This window comes from Salvelinus alpinus, chromosome 3 (assembly GCF_045679555.1).
Source record: "Salvelinus alpinus chromosome 3, SLU_Salpinus.1, whole genome shotgun sequence".
Taxonomy (NCBI): Eukaryota; Metazoa; Chordata; class Actinopteri; order Salmoniformes; family Salmonidae; genus Salvelinus; species Salvelinus alpinus.
In genome coordinates, this window is record NC_092088.1 from 46,730,331 (window position 1) to 46,756,677 (window position 26,347).

At 46.0% G+C, this 26,347-nt stretch overlaps 1 protein-coding gene across 7 annotated transcripts in view; it reads left to right on the forward strand.

Annotated features, from left to right (window-relative positions):
- Positions 1-26,347, forward strand: part of LOC139570847 (latent-transforming growth factor beta-binding protein 1-like) — a 116,158-nt gene that overhangs the window by 55,640 nt on the left and 34,171 nt on the right. For 2 of the 7 annotated variants that reach the window (XM_071393121.1, XM_071393126.1), the window contains exons 6-16: positions 2,799-3,002; positions 3,202-3,497; positions 4,439-4,538; positions 9,207-9,290; positions 15,267-15,389; positions 17,960-18,028; positions 18,595-18,762; positions 21,866-22,090; positions 23,421-23,443; positions 24,396-24,507; positions 25,080-25,166. In XM_071393121.1, coding sequence (XP_071249222.1) covers positions 2,799-3,002; positions 3,202-3,497; positions 4,439-4,538; positions 9,207-9,290; positions 15,267-15,389; positions 17,960-18,028; positions 18,595-18,762; positions 21,866-22,090; positions 23,421-23,443; positions 24,396-24,507; positions 25,080-25,166 — 1,491 coding nt within the window. The remainder of the gene's footprint in view (positions 1-2,798; positions 3,003-3,201; positions 3,498-4,438; positions 4,539-9,206; positions 9,291-15,266; positions 15,390-17,959; positions 18,029-18,594; positions 18,763-21,865; positions 22,091-23,420; positions 23,444-24,395; positions 24,508-25,079; positions 25,167-26,347) is intronic. The other 5 variants (XM_071393124.1, XM_071393127.1, XM_071393122.1 and 2 more) reach the window with 4 other exon arrangements.

Genomic DNA, 26,347 nt, shown 5'->3' on the forward strand with positions numbered 1-26,347 from the left:
GATCAGGTCTGATAAAGTTAAATTGCTGTTTGAAAGAGTGGCACTTCCCTTCCCACCCTGCGATGTTTTGGCACACACAGCTCCAGTAGCTTGTTTCCCGCCCACAACAAGATGAGTGTGTAACCATTATGGTGTGGTTAGTGGTTCTAGGGGATGGGTTGACAAAAGACGTTCTACCAGATGAAGTGGGGTGGTTTTGGGGGCCATTCACCCCCGTAAGCAGTCTATGTAGTAATGATCTCATTAGGCTCTGGGAACCACAGCTGTGGCTTCTGGTGGAGGCTCTATGACATCATACTGAGGGCTGCGGAGGAGGAGGGCAAACCGGATGTCAGTCAACAAGAGACACAGTTACTCATCACATTAGGCATTGTGATTGACATTTTTAGTGCGCGAATGAACCTCATTCAAAGAGACTGGAGATGTCAGGTCACGTGGTCAGGAAAAATGACTGACCCTACGTGCTCATCCAATACGGTTTGATTTGGGTCCCATCAAACCCATGATTATCATGTGTAGATGCTGCTCTGTTCAAATGACCAGTCAGTACCAATGTGGCAAACGGCTTGTCAACCAGTTTGATTAGCCATATATACTCTCTCAAATCACATTTTACATGGATGCTGTCTCTTCCAGACATCCCATATGTAAAAAATAACCCGTTGTCCCTGAGATGTCTTTGCATATCAAACAGGAATGTCACCTGATGCTCCTAATGCCACCAGCCGCATGGTAATGACATGGGTCAGACCTGGGAGGGGACTGGTGCTGGGGAAGGGCAGAGTCAGAGAGGACTTCAAACAGAACTCTAGAGCAGGTCCCTGTATGGGCCAGATAGAATCAGAGGCAGCAGGGATGTGAGGTTTGGGAGCGGTGTTGTAGTCACCATAATGACAGGGTTGGGGAGAGGCAGATTTATTACAGCTGCCATTGTGTCACCGCTGCAAATCCTACCAAACCTTGCCTGTCCTTTTCTAGGAAAAACACACTAAATTAAACAAAAAAACATGGATACAATATGTGTGCAGTATGGTAGTGACCCGGAGGCACTGGACACAAAGACTCTAGGTCACAGGACAAAGAGCTACTATAGGAATGTTGTTACTTTAGTTGGAACATGTATAACTTTCTCTATGATAAACTCGAATGCCTCTTTCAATGATTTTGAAACACCATTTTCATTTTGAAACACTAGCGTGAGGTTAATGTCTAAGATTGCCTCTGAAGGTCTGAAAAGTGTGTGATTTAAATGACCTGGATGCGTGAAACATTATAACACGTAACACCACCAGCAATTTCCGCTGTGTATCTTTGTTTGACGTGCTTTACTACAACGTGCAATTGAGTGCCAGAAGAGGCGTGATTCCTAGTTCTCTCTCGCTCAATTGATCAAAAGACTCGCGGTTTGCTGAGGAGATTCCTGCACTGGTAGAAAGGACGACCGACCCAGGAAGCCTAGACGGCAGAGACTGTGGTGTTCCCCCGTAGGCAGCAGGTATTCCCATTTGAGAGAGAGAGCGAGAGAGAGACCGCCTCTCTGTCTGCCGGTTGGACTGACAGCTTGATTCATGCTGGCGACCCACACGCCATTGACACATATTTCAAATACACTGGAGAGGGGATTCAGTTCCCTTAGACCTTTTCAGAGGACGGCTCGGCAAACAAACCCTCCACAGAAGGTCCTTCAGCCTCGCAATTATTGAAACTTACTGCCTGAGTGGAGCCTTTAATGTTCTCCTTTAGATTTTATATTTCTCATTTGTTTTTGTTTCTTTAAATCTGGCGTGTGGTGCGTGGCGACCTGAGGGGTGTGGTGGCATGTGCGGCGCGTGCGGAGACTAGCTGGAGATATGAAGAAATTCCTTTGTGGATGAATAAGCCTTGGGTGACTGACAACTCTGAGACAGAGGGAGAACGAGAAAAGTGAGACTGTAGGTGTGAATGATGGGTTGAGAGAGATAGTAAAAAATAAAGGGAGAATGGAACACTTACTCAATTTTGAGTATGAACATCAAGGCATTTCTGTGTCATTGCCCCCTCTGGAGAGTAATACTTTCCTGGTCACACCTCTGTCATTTGGTTTGGGTCTTAGCCTCAAGCAGCCTTATCTGGGCCTGAAGTCTCCCTCAGAACCAGGCTGAGCTCTTCATGAGTGTCAGAGTCAGGATGGAAAACACACCCTAGGGCTGAATACATGAATACATCACAGGCTCCTCAATTAAGCCAGGTTTGCTGAGGAGTTATGCAGTCTCCAGGCGTAATGGATCATTTTGCCATCCACCTCCTTGCTTCTTTGTGATGAATATTGATGGTGGGGGAGCCAGGCAGTGTTTGGACACTGAGCTGAATGTGTAATGGCATAGAACCCTGGAAGACGAGGACAGAGACGTGAATGATGGCTGAACAACACAGGCTTTGTTCTCCTGGGTCTGGATGGATCCATCATGCTTTTTAATGTTGCAGCTTGTGATTCCTGCTTCATATCTTTGTGTGCCAAAGCACAAACCTCCTAGAGGAGATCTTTGGCATATGGAAGCTGGAGTGGGAGAGAGAGAGCACTCAGAGAAGAAAACAATATTGGAAGACGATAACTCATCGAGAAATGTCAAACAAAGTTCATAAACAGTGGTTGTTTTGTCTACTTGCTCTTTATTTAAAGGTTGATCAGCCTCCGAGTCAAAAAAACGTTTCCAACAATAAACTGCTGTGAAATGCTCAGAGTGTGTGTGTAATATCATTGGGTTCGCTGTCACCTGTGGACACAGCTGGCTAAACTTCACATTCTTTGTGTTTTTTAGTGGTATGCCATCTTCCCTGCATGAATGGTGGAAAGTGCAGTGCCAGGGACAAGTGTCAGTGCCCGCCTACCTTCACAGGGAAGTTCTGCCAGATGCCTGTTCAGAACGGGAATGGACAGCAGCGCCAGAATGGACAGCAGCAGACGTCCCAGATTCACTCCACTCACACTCTGCCTCTCACCTTCAGCAATGGACAGAACCCTGGTAAGATAGAGAGACTGAGTCCAAAAACGTGGAGTTATGGATGATTTTTTGAAAATGTTAGTTTTTCATCCAAAGGCATCGAGGTACAAATACAAAGGAGTATCCAGTAAGTGTACATCTAAAGTGCAGTCGGGGAACATTAAGTTGCTCTTTTCAATAACTTTGACCCAACGTTTCCTTTTTCCCTTGTCTCCCCTAGTGAAATATGCCCCCAGCATCGTGAACATCCACGTGAAGCATCCTCCAGAGGCCTCGGTGCAGATCCACCAGGTCTCCCAGCTGGATGCCAATGGGCAGAAGGTGAAAGGCAATGGGCAGAATGGTCGCTCCCAGACCCAGTCCCACTACACCTACCACCACTCAGAGAGCAGCCAGAAGATCCAGCAGCAGGGACACAACATCATCTACCCCAACCAGCAGAGCTACGTACCCCAGTACCAGCCTGTCTCCAACAGCCAGCTGGGACGCTGCTTCCAAGAGACCACTGGCACACAGGTCAGAGAGGGACAGGGGACAGGGGAGGGATGGAGAGAGAAGAGGGATGGAGGTGAAGAGTGGGGTAGAGAGGGGAAAACTGGAAGTGTTGAGAGTGCAGATTGAGAGTATTGGAAGACAGGTTAGAGAAGGACAAGGGGAAAGGTGGGGGTTGGAGAAAGAGAGTGGAAATAAGAGGGGGAGAGTTTGTTAGGATTTGTGGTTAATGAGTACTGCTTCAATGCCAGCCATTTATCATTCTTTGCATTGGAAAAACTACAATCAAAGTAACTGTTTGTGCATCAAACTAATCTACGCTAATCTAAATTGATGTGTGTTTAAAGGGGGGGGGGGAAACAACCATGCCTCAATTTAAATCAATGCAGGTGTAAGAGCCTTCCTGTCATTTTTCAGCCTGCTAGGTTTATACCCAGAGAATAAAGATCTTATCAACACCAAGGAACTTTTCCCATCTTAGAAATAGTCCCTTAACCCAGGTCAGTGCTTCAATACATCCAACGTTATTAGCAGCATTGGAAACCTGCCCATCTTATCCACACCAGATCACCATTCAATTTGGTTTACATGTTGCAGTCAAATGGACGTTGTGGTGATAAGGCTCCATCAACAGGCGAGGCGCCGACGAGTGTTCCCTTATCAGTGTGTGTCCATCTGAGGGAGGCTTGGCGACAGGATGTGTTCTATAATAGAGCTGTTCTGTCTGAGAGTTGGAGTGACAGATGGCCATTGTGTGATGCTGATGGCACACAAGCCCACGTCGCGAGGCGTTGTCGTGCAGCTTTTTTTTATTACTTCAGCCAGCCAAGTAGAGGAATATGGAGGGAGTTTTTTTCCCGGATGAAAATACTGAACTCGCTCACTCAGTCTTTCCCTCTGTTGTTCCTTTCCTCTCCCTTTCTCTATTTCTCTCTCTCTTTCTCTCTTTCTCTTCTAAATGCCAGTGTGGCAAGGCCCTCCCTGGTCTCAGCAAGCAGGAGGAATGCTGTCAGAGCATCGGAACATCCTGGGGGTTCCACAAATGCCAGAAGTGCCCGAAACCATGTAAGTACCGATGTAATACAAGTAACACTCTTTGACTGGTGTAGATTATAGTGGTTGGCCTTTATCAGAAGGTGACTGGGGAGTGAGAGAGACTGTTGTGGGATAGACAGGCAGCGACAGAGACAGATGAACTGCACACCCAATTAAGGACGTCTCAGCCCAATGACATTTGTCTCAGCTATGTGAGTACTGTGTGGCTATTTGCTGCCGAGACACAGTAGTTGAAGATAGATCCGGTAATGCACTTTACTGGCACTGTGGAAGCAGTTTACTGGCATGTGCACTTTCTCACTTCCTAACTGCTTCCAAGAAAATGAGTTTTTTGTGTCGAGACAATCAACACATTGGAACCCAGCTTCTGCCAAAGAAAGGAGGGGTAATGGTTTTTCACAGAGAATGACAGAGAAGGGGTCAGAAGGAAATGATGGGTGGGTGGGGGGGGGAGTTGGAGAAATGGTAGAATTCAGTGAAGACACGCAAGTGTGAAGGTGCTGACTCACATAGCAAACAGACCCAGACCAGACACAGACCCACAGTTATGTTCTAATAACCGGACCCCTGGTGTCCAGTCCACGGACTCACCTATATGGATAGAACTAAATGTTCATGTTTATTACAGAAGAAGTATGAAAAGCATATGTAGGCATGGAAACGGAACAGTTTGGAGATTATGGGAAAATGATTAGGCCAAAGTTGAGGACACAACAGTTCACCTGACACGAGACTGAATCCAAATATTACACTGTTGATTTTACGTGCATTTTACATTTACTGTACTTTTCGTCGCATTTGTTGATAACGAAATCTGAAAATACTCAGGGTACATTCAGAAACATGATCAGAATATTTCTGGAAAATGTGGGGTAGGTGTGACATAAGACCAAAAAAGTTGCAAGGGTTTGAGTGAGAGGACTAACTGGTGTCTCCAAGTGGCCACACACACCTCTCCAAAGTGTGCACAGTTCCTAAATCATTTCAATGCAGTTTTATGACTTAAAGAAGTCTTCAACTACAAAGTGCTTTTTTTGAGCTCTCCTAGCTGTGCCGTTGAGGAACTAGAGCAAGCACACTTGTTGTTTATGCAATCCAAAAACGGCCCAAAAACATGACAAGCTATAAGTTATAAAATACGATCTTACAGTGTTAGGCCTTCACAGGGCAATTCAGAGAAACAGATTGTCATTTTGGTGTCCGTAGAAAGGAGTCACGAGTGCCTTCAGGTGTGTGTTCTGCGGCAGATTTTCTTCACAATAGACCAAACGTAGGCTCATTCTGTTCAGAACAACCCAGTGTTTGACTCCATGTCACCTTGTAACTGTACATCAAACACAGTGATTACATTTGTTGACACTGTATATGGCATGAGTTTTAATGATATGGAAATGTGAAGTGCACATTTTTACTCACGGTTGTTTGGCTTGCTTGTATAACTTCAAAGCAGTATATATTCTAATCCTCAATGTCTCATCTTTCAAAATACAACGAGTCATCTTCATTTACAGCATGTCCCTCACTCAGACAACAACAAAAAAATGGACAAAGTTGCCCAATTAGCGGGAGGGATGGGGGCGTCTTCTTGTCACGTGCGGTGCTCAAATTCAGAACGGCTGTCAGTCAAAACCCATACAACGCTGTGAGGCGCAGAGCCTGATCTCTGACGTTATTTATAGCATGTTACTATACAGCCACTGTGTTCTAATTTAGGGGCTTATCAGTGCCCAAATCTGCTATTTTCAACCCGTATACGGGCACAAGTGTAAAGGGCTACAATAGGTGAAAATCGTTCCCTCTCTTACCCCCAGATGAGCGTTACAACATTGCCGTGCTTGTATCATCCATATTTGGTTAAATAATAATCTGTACTGACCCAGACTGAAACCCAGACACATTATCTTGCTCTTTCGCCTTTTTGTGTTTATAGTTCTGGAAAATGTTGAACTATGCTGGGATGCTAAAAAATATGCTAGCAATGAGAAATTGGGAGATCTGTTTTCAAATAAACATGACACAGCCTCTCTCTCATCACCTGAGACACATTACACAGTGTAGCCTAGTTACTGCAAGTAACAACAGAATGTCTAGCCCAGTCATTTCAGAGCAGCTGCTCTTGAGGCACTGCTAGCCTACCTTCAGTGAAAATCCTAGCTTTGACTTGCCTAGTTAAATAAAGATAAAATACAAAATAATGCACTCTCACGAGTTGCCCAGTCACTTGTATCAGCTGGCAACAGGCAAAATAAAGACGCAGAGTCACATTCATTTGGGAACATAATATGACCCTTGTGTTTATCCAGATAAAAAAAGGTGGCCGGCTTTTGACCCTGTGGGTTTATTTTGAGAAGAGATCTGTTAAAAAAAAAAAAACCTGGATGTCTCCATACCAGTAGTCTGTGTTTCCACGTGGCTGTCCTGTCTTTCTCTTCCTGGGCTATTTTAGCTTGTTGTTACCCAGTGGGGGAAGGTTAGGCCCATGTTTGCATTAGACCATTCCAGCCATCTCCCAAGGGTGCTGCTTAAAGAATGATCTTTGTTTCTTTCATACCAAAGCTATGGGATCATTGAGAGCTTGGGGGACCGAGGGGATGGTGGGAGGAGACGGGGGTGGGACGTGGTTAGAAATATGTGTTTTCATCAATTAACTGGAAGGCGGTGGATATCCTCACGTGAATAGCTTGTACTCAAGAAGAGCTCATAAAAAAAAAAGTAATTTGTAAACCAGAAAAAGACTATTAGTCTGCCTCAATCAGACAGGCATCAAAGTACTCTGTGCCCTCAGTGCACTTTGGAGATGAAATAACTATGCTTTAATCATTATCAAATAATCTTATGACAGCTTTTTCATTAACTCTCATTTTATGTCAGGGAGACTTTTCCCTGTTGGGCCTGAGAATCAAGTTGAACTTGGTTAGTTTGTACTCCTGTCTTACCTGACAGGTAGACTCTTTCAAGGTCAGAAATCACCACACATATTTTTCGACCATTACTTCCCAGGTTTTCACACTGAACAAATCCTAAAGGCCTTCACCAGTTTGTTCCCAAAAGTCTCCTGTTATTGAAAGGCACAAAGGAGGCACTGTGTACTGACTGGTTGTGTTGGGAGTCAGGAATGGCAGAGGCGTGAGGTTAGTATTTATGTGTGGGCGCCGTGTTAACAGCCACATTATGCCCCGGAGACAGTTTTTGCTGTTAAATAGATTGGCTTACACACAAACAAACACAGCCTTGTTCCCTGTTGAGAAGGGTAGCAAGTTATCAATCTGCTTTTAGGTATTTGGGTGCCACCCTGTTACGGGGCCTGAAAAGCCCTCCATCAGTACTTCCGTCTGCCAGAGTAGATCTAGATTCCCCCTTATTACCGTAAGCAGACTTTGAGTTAACTCGCCATCTGCAGTCACCCATCAGCTTTGAAACGGTTAGATTTATTCTGAGCCAGCGGTACCATGGGCAATGCGGTTTAATGGTTCCTCTTTGAGGACTCTGACTGTGCCCCCGGGCTCTCTTCCTCCCTCATCCTCTGTCAACCCATTGGAACTCAACCAGAGTCTTAATTAACAGATGTTAGCTCCCTTCGTTGAGTTTTTACAATGAAAACAATTAATGTCAACCTTTGGAAATGAAACAGTAAGGCTACATGATGTTTGGCATTTGGAGGCGGAGGTAGGAGGGTGTTTTTACACAGTGTTTTGTCCTTGAGGCTTGTGTGGCAAGGGATAAGAAAGTTGAATGCACGAGAGGAAGTGTTTGTTCATGGGTTTGATCAGTTGTCGTGCGTGTCTACACCACGTGAGAGAAGGGGGGGTTTTACCCATATTTTCCCTTTCAGTTTGTTTTCATATAATGGATGCTTGCGCTGCCGTTCAACTCAAATCCATATGGGAGCAAAAATGTTTTTATTTTGCCATGATTCTCATTTTCCCTAGAGGTAAGCTTGAGATCCCATATTCGTGTCCTTTAACAGCTATCAGTCAATGCTAGTAAGCTGAGAGGCCTGCGTCAGGAGGACAATACCATGCATTCGTGATTTCAGATCAAAGTGGGATTAAAGCAATCTGTCATCAATCAAAACCAAGTGTGATGGTTTTTATTCTTGGCAGGTTTCCTGACCCCACCTCTAGCCTGGAGTCATGATAAACTATGTAACTGTTCTAGGTGACACTTCCAGTGCGATAAACTAAATTGTGTGTGTGTGTGTGTGTGTGTGTGTGTGTGTGTGTGTGTGTGTGTGTGTGTGTGTGTGTGTGTGTGTGTGTGTGTGTGTGTGTGTGTGTGTGTGTGTGTGTGTGTGTGTGTGTGTGTGTGTGTGTGTGTGTGTGTTGTACGCATGCATGCACGTGTGTCAGATGAAACACTGGTTCTTACTAGGTGTTTTTTTGATGGATCGTGTTTTTGCGTTGAACAGGTCAGAGTAGAGACTGTCAGAGTGGCCTTTCTCCTTCCTAAACAATTCTGGATGAGTCATCAAATGCTGGCTACTCAGAAGTCAGAAGGAATCCCCAAAGTATCAGTAGAAAATGCTTATGCGTTTGAAAAACCTTGACATGTCCTCAAACGTGTTCGTGTGAGAGAATGAAGCGTATATACTCTACCTATATTGAGTCATATAAATCTCAGAGATGGAATGATGGACGTCAAAACAAAGAACTCTCTCTCTCTCTCTCTTCTCTCCAGCTATTCCTCTGACAGCAGGAGGATCCAGACAGGCGATGGACTGCCCCCAGGGATACAAGCGCATCAACAATTCCCACTGCCAAGGTAAGAGCTACGGCCCACCTTTAGTTCAACCTCTCTGCGTCGACCGCTGGCATTGTTTTGCTTGTGCTTTCCCACACAGAGAGCGTTTCTTAGCGTGGAGGAGGGCTTCGCCAAGAGAAATGAGCCCCAAAGAAATGATTTGTCACCAGCCACAAAAAACCCTGCTAGAGAACAGGGCTACAAACCAGAAACGGGAATGAATATGCTTCATTTTGACAATGATATAATTCTCTCGCTTTGTGTTGGTGTCCTGTGCGCTCTACTCTGCTCTACTCCTTCCTTGGGCGGTGTGGGCCTGTCTACCTGTACACAGCACCCTCTGCTGGTCCCTCACCTTCCGGTCCTCCACAGACGCACTGACTCAGCCAACTCTGAGGCGAGAGAGAGTATATTCTTAATTTACAAGCCTAGTGTGCCAGCTGCCATTTGTTGTCTCCCAGAGCTGCCTGAAATCCATCAAGGATTAAAGTTTTTCATTATTTTCTTTCTCCTCCTGACCTGCTCCACTCGCTCGTCAGTGATCACTCCTGCTTTAACAGGACCCCAAACACCATAACAGCCATGCAGGAGAGAGAGGAAAAAGAGGCAGGTGCCATATTTGATAGATTTCCCTAATCTGTATTGAATTTGAATATGATAGCAAGCGATGACTACAATACATCAGGGCTGGCAGGCCTGACCACTTTCAGGGGAGTCACTCTAAATCAAGCCTGCTCCGCGCCAGCGACTTTTGAACCCACTGTGGCCCATTCAAATCAAATCACATTTTATTGGTCACATATTTAGCAGATGTTATTGCGGGTGTTGCAAAATGCTTGTCACAAAGGATCCAATTCGGGGAAGTTGTATTTCTGGTTGGAATGCTGGTGAGTTACTGGTGCTCTGATATCTAAACGTTATTTACGGTTGTATGTACTGATGCAAAGAAAACGTTCTGGGCTAATAATGTAAGCAATAACGCACACAAAGAAAATACTGAAAAGTTGCTGCTAGAAGCAGAGCTGCCATCTACGTCGGCGCCATCTTAAAAGATTCACTCAGCACTCCATTCAAGGGGAGAGAGAGGGAGACAGAGATAGAGAGGGAAAGATGGAGAGAGAAAGAGAGAGAGAGAAGGCCAGCCTCAGTGTCTGGGTGGGGCCCATATGGGCCACAGGCCTCTGCTCAGGGACTTAACTGACTGCTCACTCTTTCAGAAATCATTTATAACCCTTAACGCTCTCGTCATCTCAGCTGCAAACCCAGACCTCTGCTCCTCTCCATGGTAGCTGGTTGTTTGAACGGTCAGATCTTACAGAGAGGGGTTCTGAAATAGTGAAGGCTTCTCCTTCAAATCGAGCTTGTGGCATTTCTTCTACAATAGCAACTGCCCAACACTTAGTACACTACATTATTCCACATCATTAAGAATTAAATATTGGAACAGTGGACGGTACATTGAAGACATTGAAGATATCAGGGGACATCATTTGGCATCACTCCCTGCTCTCTTCAAAGGAATCCCATTCTTTGACAGCACTGGTACTGTAGTGCATGGCACAACCAATAGAGGGCATCTGCCAGGGTTACACTGGTTCGCCATGAAGCAGAGCGCCACCACGCCTAATCGTTTGCCAGGCGGAAAGGGCTCTGAAAGGGGAGCTGAGGCCTGCTTGCTGCCTAGTCGGAGAGCTGCCAGGCTGAGGAGAACAGAGTGCCGGCCCAGGGCCCAGGAGCCCAGACTTGGCTATTCCTGTGGAGGTGCTGTGACTCACCCTGTAATCCACCACATCCTGTTCCCGTTATTATTCCCCCTTTTTTTACAGGGCCGATTTGGATTTCATTTCCAATTTGTTTTCCTTGGAGCTAGGTACGTGTGTTTACTAATCGCCGGACATGGTGTGACTGTGTCCAATATAAGATGTGGAGGGAAAAAGAGACAAGGTAGAGGATTGTTTGGCTGGTTTAAAGTTGTGTGGAGTCGGTTTGGTCCCGGTCTGATCCAGGTTCTGATTAAATTCCCTAGTGAGCCATTTGAGTTCTGAAGCGTTGAGGGTAGGGCAAGGTGTGGTGTTAGGCATGGTCAAGTTCAGTATGATTTCACTTGGACAAGCCAATCTCCCTCCCACATACTCTAGTTTAGCACTTCTCAGGCGCTGCTGAATGTTGTGGGGGCTAATGCGCAGGTGCGTCCCAGCCAGAGTATGTGAGCGGAGCTGGAGCGGAGCGAGGAGTGGAGCGTGCCCAATTTGATAAGAGCAGGGAGCGAGATTCCCAAAGGCTGGAGCGTCGGCCTTCTCGCCCGCTCCAATTTCACTCCAGTAGCGTTCACTTCACAAGCTCAGGGCATGCGTTTGTAGTCTACTTGTGTGCGGCTGTAACCCCTTGCTTTAGCTACTCTCATGGATTTCACTAAATATTTTCAGAAAGAAACTGATAAAACACACAGGTGAAAAATCAAGGTGACTCACAAAGATGAGGACCAAGAGCAAGAGAGGGAGTGTGGTGATGTAGTGTCTACAACTAAAGAATCATTGTGGAATCTGAAAAGACAAGTATCCCAAAAGCGTGATGGTGTACTTACTACGTGCACATGTTAAAAGAAAGGAACGAGGTGGGTAGATAACTAAGTGTGTCATTGTAGCAAAGTATTTATAAACTCAAAATCAGATCTCTTAAACGTTTCGTTCATTTTTGTTCTATTATCTATACAATGGGCCATAATTGATTTTGGCCCAATAGGCCTGGCATATTCCCACGTCCCGAGGAGCTTTCTGTTTTGATTGGGTTATTGTGCCTAAAAACCTTTAGGCCTACCTATAGAGTGAAAAACAAACTCTGCATCTCTGCCCAGCCTGCCAAGATTGGCCAAAATGGTGTTTATCATCCCAGTAGCTTTGCAAGTGTGGAGAGGATATTTTCCTGCTGCTAGCCGGCTCTCCAGGCACCATCACATGAGCCTGAAGCCACAGACTGGCCAAATCGTGTTTCGAAAAATGATTTCAAACGCACTAATAAGTCATTTTTTGTTTAATTTGTATATAATTCTAAGCCTATATGCGCAATTTATAAACTATAATGATTTAATACAACGAAATGTTGTTCAAATGCTGAGCGCTTTTAGTCCAGCCTACTGTGTCGCACTCGCAAATGCTTCAGAATGTATTTCTTTGTAGGCTATAGTTTTGAAACAATTTAAATAATATAACCTAAATAATATTTTCTTTCTTAGGCTCCCTGTCTGTCTCCTGACCTATTCAGCGTGTTTATATGCTGTGTAATATGACATGTAGCCCGTTTGAAATTATGTGCACTTCTTTCATTCACCTTTTCATGTTTATTCAAATACTTTTCATTCAAATCCAAATGGTTTGGTTTCAATACTTCAAAACCAAATGGTAGGTCCAGGTAGTCCCAAGAATAGATGGGTGTTGGTTAAATTGTGACTTGAATAATGGAGCGAATTTGGAGTGGCATTCTTCTTTCTTTCTGTGAGCACGGAGTGGTTGGAAAAGACATGGAGCGCCAGAGCGGTGTGCAACTTGCTTAATTCTGCTCACATGCTCTGGTTCCAGCCCAGGCAGCGGATCTGAGTACAAAGTGATTAAGGTGATGAGTGAGCAGTGGTTTATTAAACTTTATTTAACCAGGGGAACACATTGAGACCAGGGTCTCATTTCCAATGGTGGCTGTGCTCCTATGCTTCTCCTCAACCCAGCATGACACATTTCTCCATGTGTCATCAGAGGCAATTGGCTGCTCTCTGTGGGGCCCCAAGGGGCCAGAAATAGTGAATTCACCTCTCCCCCACTCGGTTCACCGCTGGGCCGTTTTATCGCCTTGTGGGTAATTATTCTGTCAGTGCGGTGATTGACAGCGCAGGTGGGCGCGGCTCAGAGGAGCGGTGCAGGTGTTGACACTGTGAAACCACCAGTGGAGACGTGTTTGAGTACACGCCGCGTCCCGTAGATGATAATTGCCATTCATTGATATTCCCGACAGAGGGTGTCATAGAAAAGAATGTTAACGCAAACATCTTTCTCATCTCTTGAGATCTGCCCGAGAAAAATCCTGTAGGGCAGGAAGGAACACCCTCATTCACCCACCCCAGGGGAAACGTCACTGGGAATGACGTCTCTGCCCCTGATTAGTGATTCTTTTAGAGTATGACAGAGGACAGCAGAGCCTCCTGTGATATGGACCTGGACGTGATGTAACCGCTGAAATATTCACGACTTACATGGAAGGATATCAACATGTTGTCGGCTGGTGTTAGAGGACCACACGGTGATGTGATGCTGCTCTTGTCATGACACGATCCACTTAGTGTCAGGCGTCTAGCACGCTCTCTGTGTACATGATGCTCCTGTACTGGTTCTGCTTTTCACGTTGCAACAGAAAGTGAAAATATGTGTCCTGTGGAACAGAATTAGGGGGAAACAAAGCTCTCTTTTTGATACATAACTCAGACACATGCTTCGTATTTAGCCCTCTCAATAACAAACTGCACTTGTAAACTGGATACCAGAAGAAATGAACCAGATAAATGTAAACAGCTAAGAGGCAGCTGAGTTGGAAGGGGATACAAAGTCTCCTTGTCTCCTGTTATGAGGAAGAATACGGAGGAGAGCATTCTGTTGACCTTTTTCCAGCCGGACATATTATGTCTACCCTGCTGTTGCTTCCTGAACAAGTTTGGCTCTTGAGCAGGGTTTCTCAAACCCGGTCCTCGGGACCCAAAAGCTGCATGTTTAGTTTTTTGCCCTAACCCTACACAGCTGATTCAAATTATCAAAGCTTGAGGATGAGTTGATTATTTGAATCAGATGTGTAGTGCTAGGGCAAAAACTAAAACGTGCACCTCTTGGGGTCCCGAGGACCGGGTTTGGGAAACCCTGCTCTAGTGACTGGCTGACATAGCCCAGCTGCAATGAGCCAGTAAACGAACCCCTGAGGACATAAAGCATAAAGCTGTTAGTCCCACAGCCACAGCCTCATAACCCAGACCTTGAACTAAGGAAATGAACCTGCTCTTCTGTAAGGTTACTACATAACCATGATTTATGCCTGAGACCTGAAACTGTCTCTTCAACTCCACATTAATTACCTAAAACTACAGGGCTGCCTTTGACCAGAACAGTTATGTAGTGGCTACACCAGGGGTATGTGACTACACCAGGGTTATGTGACTACACTAGGGTTATGTGACTACACCAGGGTTATGTGACTACACCAGGGTTATGTGGCTACACCAGGGTTATGTGACTACACCAGGGTTATGTGACTACACCAGGGTTATGTGACTACACCAGGGTTATGTGACTACACCAGGGTTATGTGGCCACACCAGGGTTGTGACTACACCAGGGTTATGTGCTACACCAGGGTTATGTGACTACACCAGGGTTATGTGGCCACACCAGGGTTGTGACTACACCAGGGTTATGTGGCTACACCAGGGTTATGCGACTACACCAGGGTTATGCGACTACACCAGGGTTATGTGACTACACCAGGGTTATGTGACTACACCAGGGTTATGTGACTACACCAGGGTTATGTGACTACACCAGGGTTATGTGGCCACACCAGGGTTGTGACTACACCAGGGTTATGTGCTACACCAGGGTTATGTGACTACACCAGGGTTATGTGACTACACCAAGGTTATGTGCTACACCAGGGTTATGTGACTACACCAAGGTTATGTGCTACACCAGGGTTATGTGACTACACCAGGGTTATGTGGCTACACCAGGGTTATGATATGAATGTGGTTGTTGTGAGCTATTATACAAACTCATGCACAGAAACAAATAGAATGATGGTAATCGGTGGAGTTGCCAACTCATAGGTGTCAGGCATACAGGCTGTGTTTTGCACACAACTCTATTCTATGCACATTCAGTTCATGTTCCTTTCTGTACTGTGTAATAAACACTAATATGTATATCAACAGTGCATTACTTTGTTCCTCTCCTTGTTGTTCTGTTGCAGATCTTAATGAGTGCCAGCTGCAGGGCGTGTGTCCCAACGGAGACTGTCTGAACACCATGGGTAGCTACAGGTGCAGCTGTAAGGCCGGCTTCATCCCTGACCCCACCCTCTCCACCTGTATCCGTAAGTCCTCCCTCTCCCTCTCCCTCTCCCTCTCCCTCTCCCTCTCCCTCTCCCTCTCTCTCTCTCTCTCTCTCTCTCCCTCTCCCTCTCTCCCTCCCTCTCTCCCCCTCTCTCTCTCTCTCTCTCTCCCTCTCTCCCTCTCCCTCTCTCCCCCTCTCTCTCTCTCTCTCTCTCCCTCTCCCTCTCTCCCTCCCTCTCTCCCCCCCCCTCTCTCTCTCTCTCTCCCTCTCTCCCTCTCCCTCTCTCCCCCTCTCTCTCTCTCTCTCTCTCTCAGTGCCATATTTGGGTGTGACATACATTTCCCATACATTTCTTTGAATTTGTATTTATTCAGCCCATACAGTCTGGGTTGCAGTCTAAGAATGTTGTGAATGCTGCAAATCGTACTGCAAAGGCTGCGTTTTGATGAAATGCATACGAATGTGGGAACAGATGAAAATGCATGGATGAAAAGCATGGTGTTTATCAAATTAATCAGATTCCCCTCAGAGCATGGAACACAAGGCACAGCATTTGAAAACCCAACAGATCTCATTTCTCTCCACTGAAAGAGGGAGTGACGGAAGGAGGGATGGATGGAGGGAGGGAGGGAGGAAAAGAGGGAGGGTTGAGGGATTAAAATCCTATTGACCTGATTCTATGTTCTCTGGGTTTTTGGTCGGAGAGCGATTGAACAGTGATGGCCTTTAATCACTGTTCCAATGTAATCTGGTTTAGCATGCGTTTCCCTGTCGGCTCGTTGTCTCTCCCAGTCCGACCACTGTGTGTGTGTGTGTGTGTGTGTGTGTGTGTGTGTGTGTGTGTGTGTGTGTGTGTGTGTGTGTGTGTGTGTGTGTGTGTGTGTGTGTGTGTGTGTGTGTGTGTGTGTGTGTGTGTGTGTGTGTGTGTGTTTGTCATTCTTGGGTTTTTTTCTATTCCTGGTTCCCCTCTATTTATCTCATTGCTAATGAAACCTGAGTGGCCATTCATCAACATCACTGGCTACGGCAAGGAGCCTTGCTACAGTTTTGTTCTTACATGGAACAAGGAGGCGTTTGAAATTCAGCAGTGACATCAGCCGTTGTGTCTGCCCCCTCCCTTGCATATGTTGCCTGTCATTGAACCCCCAATGTCAGGTCTAGACTTCTCCCCTCATTGTGTGTGTTGAGTTACTGAGTTACTCTGGCTCTCTACTGACCTGAAAAGCAGAGTGGAGTTTGGAGAGAAACATATTGGTGTTGATGAAGGACCAGGATATAGCCTGACCCTCCCCTGTACTGCGCCTTTGCGTGTTGATTGGCTTATAGTGTGCATGACCGCAACAGTAACCAACCAAAACTGGCGTACCCATTGTGAGCGCCACTAATAATGCCCTCGTGTACCACGGAATGACACTTGACATTTACATACATGTACATCCTGTGTCCAACTAAACGTATAACAAAAATAAACCAATGCATTCCATGCGTAGCACTTAAAATATCTCGGACTAATTTGAATTTGGGGATTTTGACACGTCATCAAACATTCCACTGGTGCCAGACTGCAATTTTAGACAAATTCTTGACCAAAAGGTTAAACATAATGACTGCTTGAAGTTCACAAACCACACGTGATCAAGCTCCAAAATAGGGTAACATGATGGGACACAAATACAGCAACTGACTTGGAATGGAGGGAGGGCCATCCAGGGCAATCTAACAGAACCCCAGCAATCTCATCTCTCTCTATCCCTCTATCTCCACTACCCTCTCCTGGGCCACCTCCCAACATCTGACAAAGGGAGAGATTCTATTGTTGGGGCATTCACTGGCCTATTCATGGGACTGCTCTAGTTTAGCCTTTAGCAACTGAACCCAATAGCCAAAAGCCATAGCCCTTTTAGCTGGACCGTCTCTGAGACGCTAAAAGACTCAAGTGTGTTAAACACGGTGGTGCTGCCACATCAGGGAGTCGGAGTCACTGGTATTAATTGGTGGCAACTTTACTGTGGGTGGTAAGAAGGAGGGAGGAGGGGGGTGGATGGAGTTTGGGCAAGTGAGTGGAGACTAGAGCGAAAATGATTGCTGCCTGTCATGCACGATTTCCACCGTGTGTCCGAGCTGTGAAGTGTGAGACTCAGAGGCGCCGTCACAATTTTTGTGGAGGGTTTGGGGGGACAGTGGTTCAGCGGTTTGAGCCCGCCTTTCCAACAGTAACACACACACACACACACACACACACTCACACACACACTCACACACACGCTCAGCTTTGTCAACATAATGACTGGAAACCTGAGAACTCTTTCCGCCTGTTTTGACGAATATCAATGCACCACACAAACTGCCCGAAGGGAACATGTTAGAGGAATTAAAACTTTGGAACAAGCCTTTGTGACCTTTTGTACAGGAATTGGTCAAGAAAAGGCTATTACCTTTCACTGTTGTTGGAATGATGTCTTGTAATCTCGTGCATCAACTCATTAATGCCTGCTTTTGGTCTGAACAGTACAACAACATAGTCACATTTGGGGTTTTGGAGACTGTTGTGAGAGAGAAATAAAGGAACGTCATGGTCCATTTGTGTTAGCACTGATTTGCCGTTGATAGGTATGGCTTACCAATTGAAACATGAAGAAATGCTGAAGGAACATCATATGGCTCGAGCTCTACTTGGAGGTAAAAGCCTTAGAGAGTCTTTGTTCCGTTGGTGCCTTGCCATACCACAGTTTGCACCCCTGCTCCCGCACTTCAGGATTAGAGCTGCTTCAACCCCTCATGGTGGTCACCATTCAGAAACACTCAACCAACCCTACTGCATGCTGTTATCTGAGTCAGCGTTTGACCTTGCTAACTAGTGCATGAAGCAACGGCATGAAGCGCTCAATGTGTGTACACCCAACGAGCTTTCGATGTTGTGTGTGTCGCGTGTGTTTTGTGTTTGAGCGTTTAGTTCGGTCAACACTTTCTTCATAGCTCAAAAATCCTGCCTCGAAGAAATGAAATGTCTCAGCGGTAGCAGCTAACTACGCCGAGATGTTTCACATTTTTCTTGGTATTTTTGATGTCGCTGTTATAAATGTGCGACTACTGGACTCTGTGTTGGGCGAGGGGATTCCGGTGAAGGGGGACTTCTTTATTTCTCTTCTCTTTATTTCTCTTCTCTCCTCCATGTATGTGTCTCCCCCCACTGTGGCGCACCTCCCCTCGCCCCTCTCCCTCCACCCTCCGCCGCACCTCTTCAGCTGACACCCCTGCCATCCACGAGGAGAAAGGGGCTTGTTTCCGATTGGTCAGTTCGGGGAAGCAGTGTTTGCACCCGGTGCCTGCTCAGCTGAGCAAACAGCTGTGCTGCTGCAGTGTGGGCAAGGCCTGGGGCCCGCGCTGCGACAAGTGCCCCCTGCCAGCAACAGGTAAGGTCCCCAACGCCGGCACCTCTGAGCTCCAGACAGACTACACCTCTACCCATCCATCTATTCCACCAATCTCACACTGAGAGATGGAAATATGGGACCAATGGCATTCATTCATCAGACACTCGCTCTCTCTCTCTCTCTCTCTCTCTCTCTCTCTCTCTCTCTCTCTCTCTCTCTCTCTCTCTCTCTCTCTCTCTGTGCATGTGGTTAACTACTTTGCCAAATTTATGCTTTTAGATGCAGTTAAATCACCACCACCACCGCACTCCCACTGTCTCCCCTTACTCCACCACCACCACCACACTCCCACTGTCTCCCCTTACTCCACCACCACCACCACACTCCCACTGTCTCCCCTTACTCCACCACCACCACCACACTCCCACTGTCTCCCCTTACTCCACCACCACCACCACACTCTCACTGTCTCCCCTTACTCCACCACCACCACCACACTCCCACTGTCTCCCCTTACTCCACCACCACCACCACACTCCCACTGTCTCCCCTTACTCCACCACCACCACCACCACACTCCCACTGTCTCCCCTTACTCCACCACCACCACCACACTCCCACTGTCTCCCCTTACTCCACCACCACCACCACACTCCCACTGTCTCCCCTTACTCCACCACCACCACCGCACTCCCACTGTCTCCCCTTACTCCACCACCACCACCACACTCCCACTGTCTCCCCTTACTCCACCACCACCACCGCACTCCCACTGTCTCCCCTTACTCCACCACCACCACCGCACTCCCACTGTCTCCCCTTACTCCACCACCACCACCACCACACTCCCACTGTCTCCCCTTACTCCACCACCACCACCACCACACTCCCACTGTCTCCCCTTACTCCACCACCACCACCACCACACTCCCACTGTCTCCCCTTACTCCACCACCACCACCACACTCCCACTGTCTCCCCTTATTCCACCACGGCTCCCCCTCTGTCAGTGCAATCTGTACGGGTATTATGGTCAGTGTTTCGCCTTGGTGATACAATAGCAGACACCTGCAGATCATGTGGACCACAGCCACACTAAATAGATAGAAGCTGTTCGCTGAGTCCTCACACTTCCACTCAAAAAGGTCTGTCTTAATTAATTTATGACGTTGAGCCAAACATTCCATTAGACCTGGGAGTTTATCTGGGAACAAGTCTAACCCTTTTCTTTGTCTGTGCCTGTATTGTCTGTCTGGGCTCTGAGAGACATTACTAAATGACCTCGTTTGGCCTAATTAACAACACCAGTCAAATGAATCTGGGTTGCCAGATTCCTTTGGTTGCCAGATCCTCCAGGTTTGCAGTTTGGTACAGTAGGTTGTTATGGAGAGTGTGGGTGGTAGAGTTAGAGGATGATATCTTGTAACGGGGCCCATTTTTCCCCATGTGAGAACATCTCTGTGGGTGAGATTAAGAGCTGTTATAAGAGTAAATGATAGACTTGTGCTCCTTAATCAGGAAATAAACTTGAGTAGACATATGGGATTAGTGTATTCATTTCAGGACTAACCTTGATGTGAAGTGCAGCGTTTTTTAAGGTATCTCTTTCAATGTGTTTTTCTTCGTTTGTTGGAATGTTTACCAAGGTAGCTGGATTAGTTACTGTTTGATCTGATGTATTTGTTTCACTATCAATGTAGTGGTTTAACTGCAAATGGCTGGACTCTGGCTGGGCCACTCAAGAACATTCAGATACTTGTCCTGAAGCCACTCTTGTGTTGTCTTGGCTGTGTGCTTAGGGTCGTTGTCCTCTTGGAAGGTGAAGATCCTTGGAAGGTCCTGAGCGCTCTGGAGAAGGTTTTATGTACTCTATGTACTTTGGTCCGTTCATCTTTCCCTCGATCCTGACTAGTCTCCCAGTCCCTGCCGCTGAAAAACATCCCCACAGCATGATGCTGCCACCACCATGCTTCACATTAGGGATGGTGCCCGGTTTCCTCCAGACGTGATGCTTTGCATTCAGGCCAAAGAGTTCAATCTTGGTTTCATCAGACCAGAGAATCTTGTTTCTCATGGTCTGAAAGTCTTTAGGTGCCTTTTGGCAAACTCCAAGCGGGCTGTCATGTGCCTTTTACTGAGGAATGGCTTCCGTCTGGCCACTTTACCATAAAGGCCTGATTGGTGGAGTGCTGTAGAGATGGTTGGCCTTCTGGAAGCTCCTCCCATATCCACAAAGGAACTAGGAACTTTGTCAGAGTGACCATCGGGATCTTGGTCACCTCCCCGACCAAGGCCCTTCTCCCCCGATTGCTAAGTTTGGCCGGGTGGCCAGCTCTAGTGAGAGTATTGGTGGTTCCAAACTTCATACATTTAAGAATGATGGAGGCCACTGTGTTCTTGGGACCTCAATGCTGCAGACATTTTTTGGTACCCTTCCCCAGATCTGTGCCTCGACACAATTCTGTCTCGGAGCTCTACGGACAATTCTTTTAACCTCATGGCTTGGTTTTTGCTATGACATTCTCTGCCAACTGTGGGACCTTATATAGACAGGTGTGTGCCTTTCCAAATCATGTCCAATCAATTGCATTTACCACAGGTGGACTCCAATCAAGTTGTAGAAACATTTAAAGGATGATCAATGGTAACAGGATGCACTGAGCTCAATTTCGAGTGACATAGCAAAGGGTCTGAATACTTTTTTATTTGTAATACATTTGCTAAAATGTCTATAAACCTGTTTTCACTTTGTCATTATTGGGTATCGTGTGTAGATGGATGAGGATTATTATTTTTTTCATCCATTTTAGAATAAGGCTGTAATGTAACAAAATGTGGAAAAAGTCAAGGGGTCTGAATACTTTCCCAATGCACTGTATGTGGAGCTCGGAAAGAACTCAGAGAATTATATACACGTGGTGAATCTGCTTCAACAAAAACCTAACCTAACTTATTGTACTTTACATATGTGTTACATAAAATAAAATATCAATCAAATTAGTCATATAGCTATGAATTATGCGAAGTAAATATTTTTCATGTGGCCATTTCAATCTCAGTTTTTTGGACGGAAGCGGTTTCTGATGTGTTTTTTTTCTTGCGTAAAGAATAGATGTACTTATTTTTCTTTTAACATTTTTAGCTAAATTCAAGGAGATATGCCCTGGTGGGATGGGCTACACTGTCACGGGCTCTTACAAGCCCAAACTACCCAATCAACTACCCAAACTTCCAAGCCAACCTGAGACCATCAACAAGCCAATGATCACCCACCAAGAGCCTGTGGCCCCGCCTCTGCCCTTCCCGACACCCGAGAAACCAGTGGAGGCCTTGAGTGTCACTGAGAGACAGCTTCCCTCTATTCCAGGTGAGTCAACTTCACACAATTCCCTCTACACCAGGGGAGTCAACATCACACAATTCCCTCTATTCCAGGTGAGTCAACATCACACAATTCCCTCTATACCAGGTGAGTCAACCAAACACAATTCCCTCTGTACCAGCTGAGTCAACATCACACAGCAAGCACCAGTAGAAGAGCAGCCATCTTTACTAATGTACTCCAGAAAGACAGAGACAGAACATTGGGATGAGCTGGGACTCAGTGTGACTCATAGATGGGAGTTGCTTGGTCTTTTAGAATTCATGTAGAGTGCTCTGTGGAATTTGGCATCATAGACTGTAACACATGGGCCCTGGGGCCATGCTTTTGTCTCTTCACTATGCTGTCCTGTTTTGATATGTGGAATATCGTGTGCCTTCAGTGCCAGCGCACTTTTTTTCGTAATCCACCCTTCAACAAAAGGCAGCACATAAGTGAAACAAAAGACAGAACCGACTTGTATGCGTGAGTGTGTGGGGGTCTTTAAAAACGTCTCTCACCCAGACACCAATTCAGTTCCACCCTAGATAGGATGATGAGGATTCACATGCTTTGGCTTGCCCTCACCACTCAAACCGCTGGATTCTGAGAGGAGAGATGGAGTTCCTCTCTTTTATTGTTCAGGACATGCTTGGTGGCCGGTGAGGGAAAGAGAAACTTGGCTAGCGGTAGAGTGCACAGACTTATGCAAACTACAGCTAAAACTTCTCTTGAGCACAGAGGATCCAATGCAGAGGACAGACTCAGACAAACAATAAGAGGAGAAAGTCACTGCCCAAACCTTTGTGGATTAGTGTTTGCATGACACAAGGGGCTGTGAACCCTGGTGGAGGGAATTTATTTTACGCCGAATGGTATGCTTCGTTCATAACAATACCGTTGGTTTTTACGACCTCCGTAAAAATGCAAGAGGGTTGAGTTATGACATGTCATTTGGCCAGTGTTTAAAATAAGGTGATTGTGGAACACCCTTGTTACTGATTACCATTTGTACGTTGTCCATGAAAAATATCACCTGTTGATGCGGCCATGAACAGCTAAAAGTACCTGGGAAGGTGACAGTCTTATGGATTGCAAATCATTGATCCTCTCCGGCCCCAGCCGGGTTTATTGATGTATTCAAAAGCCTGACTATATTTAATGGAGAACTATAATGTGAATGTTGTCCTAAAAACACAATTAAATGATGTACTTGCCTCTGACAAACCTTGGTAGTCAAGGGCAGGTATATCCAGCCTTGTGCTTTCAAACGGTCCCACTCTTTTTTTGAACTCACTCTTTCTTTGTGTTGTTTTTATTTTATCTTCATGGCCAGTTGCCACAGATGCACCTGAGCAGGTAGGTTGGGTTTCTTCTGCAAAAAACTACGGAAAAGAAATACGATTTCTTGCATGCAACACGAAGTATTCATCCTTCAGCCTCTATGGCAGCGACCTGCAGAAGCAGCCTGCAGCATCACCTCTGCATGAAGTCAGCATCACCACTGCATGACTTTGAGCCAATCAATGCTCCATGCTTTCAGCCTAAGCGCACTTAAAGCATTCACAGTGGAACATCTATGTCAATGCCATTCACAGCTGGTAAGACTTTGCTCTTTGCGCTTTTGTCCAGCCTCATACTGTAAGGCTGCGTTTACTCAGGCAGCCCAATTCTGATCTTTTCCCACAAATTGGTCAGTTGACCAATCAGATCAGCTCTTTTGCCAATAATTGAGCAACTGGTCAGAATCGGGCTGCATGTTTAAATGCAGCCTAAGAGCCTCAACTACTGAACAGTCCGGAAACCTTTCTGTAATGGATTTAGTATTGTATTATGACTATTGAATTATGTAAATATAGAAGCTCTCTTTTACATGATCTGGTCTTGGTTCTTTCAGCGGTAAAGTAGACTCAGCTGCTTGAAACTCTTTAAAAGCACTTTGACAAGGGTGGAGTAAGTGAACACTGTTGCGCAATGCACTCTGAGAAACTCCAAGTGTCTAAAAAGCTGAAGTCAAGTTGGAGTCCACACACAACTGACTTGGGCATTCAATAGACCCTGTCCACTCAATGACAACAAATGTTTCGCTTCCCACCATCTTGCTCTACAATCCTTTCAAGCACTTTCCTTCCTTCAGCTGCCATGCAAGCTGATCTGTAATTAGTTTACTGCCGAGCGGCCTATAGGACGAGCTCACGCATGACAGCGGTGCATGAGCGGCGCTTGCTCACTGAAACCTCAGATGTCTATACGGATCAGTCCATTGACGCTGAGGTCCATATTGTGTTTGTCTTGTGTTTTGTCCTTCAAGGAGCTGGTTATTCTGGAGGCTACTAGTAGTAGGCCAGTAGTTGAGGTCGAGGCTGGCCAGCCACAACTCTCTCCCGGTGTCTCTACCATGAGGATGGAGCCGGCCTACCCAGGTGTCTCATCCATTCCCTTCCCCTCTACTCTCTCTGCTGCTATTTCAGTCTCACTGGGCTGGTGCCCACCCTCACAGGGCAAAGTGTGGAAGTTATTTCATTATGACGGTTGTTTTGGCACTGTACTGTACACTATATAAGTGTGTCTCCACTGGGGCTTCTCCGTCAATTTTACCTGAAAGAAGACAAATGAAAATGGGTTGGTTTGAAAAATATATTATGTTCTTTCCCTTGTGACAGGTCTAATCGTCATCGTGGAAAGAGCACCTGCCATTTATGATTGGTGTTCTCCAGGCTCTAGTTTAGGATTATCTTAATTGAAACTCAAGGTTTCAATTGTTGTATAGAGGGTTCAATATGTATCCAAGCTGGACAAATCTTTAAACAACTGTCAGCTCAGCACTTGACGGTGAAGAGTGATTTATCTCTGTCCGCTGGGATTGTTGATTTCTGCAGTGCTCCGTGTTACAGTTTCATGACAATAACTCAACATTGAAACACTCCTTTTAAAGACCACGGGAAGTCTGACTGCGCTGTTCTCTCCCATGGCTCTATCTGTCCTGGTCTCGCAGAGGTTGTGGAGAAAACGTCCCCCCCTGCTCCAGCCCTGATCCTCCCCTCCAACGCTGGCCAGGACATCGCCCCGACTCAGTCAGCAGGTAAGAGCCCACAGTGGCATACAGTGACACACAGTAACACCGTGACATCTGGACACAGTTTAGTCGACTGGTCAATGTGCTGCTGACCGGTTAGTAACTACTATCCCTGCTACAAACTCTATCTAAGCTATCCCAAGCTGATTGTGTAAAAATCATGAATGAATAGAGGCACGCAGACTGGGACCATGGCACTTTCTAACTCTTCCGAACCTCCTCTCTTTGTCCTTGGGGTTTTACCCCGTTGTATTTTGGGCTTCTTCTATATTTAGGAATCCTGTGTTGCTGTTGAGGGGCCATGGCAACATGAAGTCTCTCTCTCCACTTTCTAGCAACATCCTCATAAAGGCTTCAAATCACTCCAATGAAAATGCAGAGCAACTGTTTCTTTTTGTCCTGACCCTTAGAGAAATGTATTTGTGTCCTGCGTTGTTTTATTTGAGAGACTCCCATTTTAGATGTTGTTGCTGTGGTTATTTGAATCGGAAGGGAAAGGCCAGTGAGGCCAGTGATTTGTGCCATCGCTAGGTAACCACTTGTGTGAAACGCACCTGTTTTGATACCCTGGGCGAGGAAGAGGGGGGACTTTTCAGAGCAGTAGAATAGAGATAGTGTCGGCACGGAGACAAGTGTGGAGGGAAGGGAATGGGACTATCTGGTTCCAGGCCCACAAAAAGCACCTGGACCAATCAGGGGGCCGCTGGGGTATTTGGAGTTATATTTGCTAGGCGGACATCCAAGCACCCAGACCGCTCTCATCTCAGCGTTTTACGTCCTGGTGTCCCGGAAAGGTGACACCAAATTAAGAAGCCACACCAATTAAGCCACCTGATGACAGATACTCGGTAAACTGTGATGCATAATTGCGTCTCTCTTTTAAAAAAATCATCCTGTCATCCTTACTGTGATTAGACTCTGGTCTCTGTGCCTCAACGCTTGCTAATCATTCTCAACATGACGTTTCTTTTTGAAGTACATCCTCTACAAAACAACAATAGTTTGATTGTAACATGGCGGAGATGCTCTTTAAGATGTAAAGCAACTACACTCGCTAATCATTCTGTAGCTCAATCAACCAATCAATCAATCAGTCAATCAAATGATTGTGCATTTTACAAATACATTTGTAACAAAGTGCTAAAATATAACGCTTGACCAAACGGATGAGGGAAATCTCCTTAGTG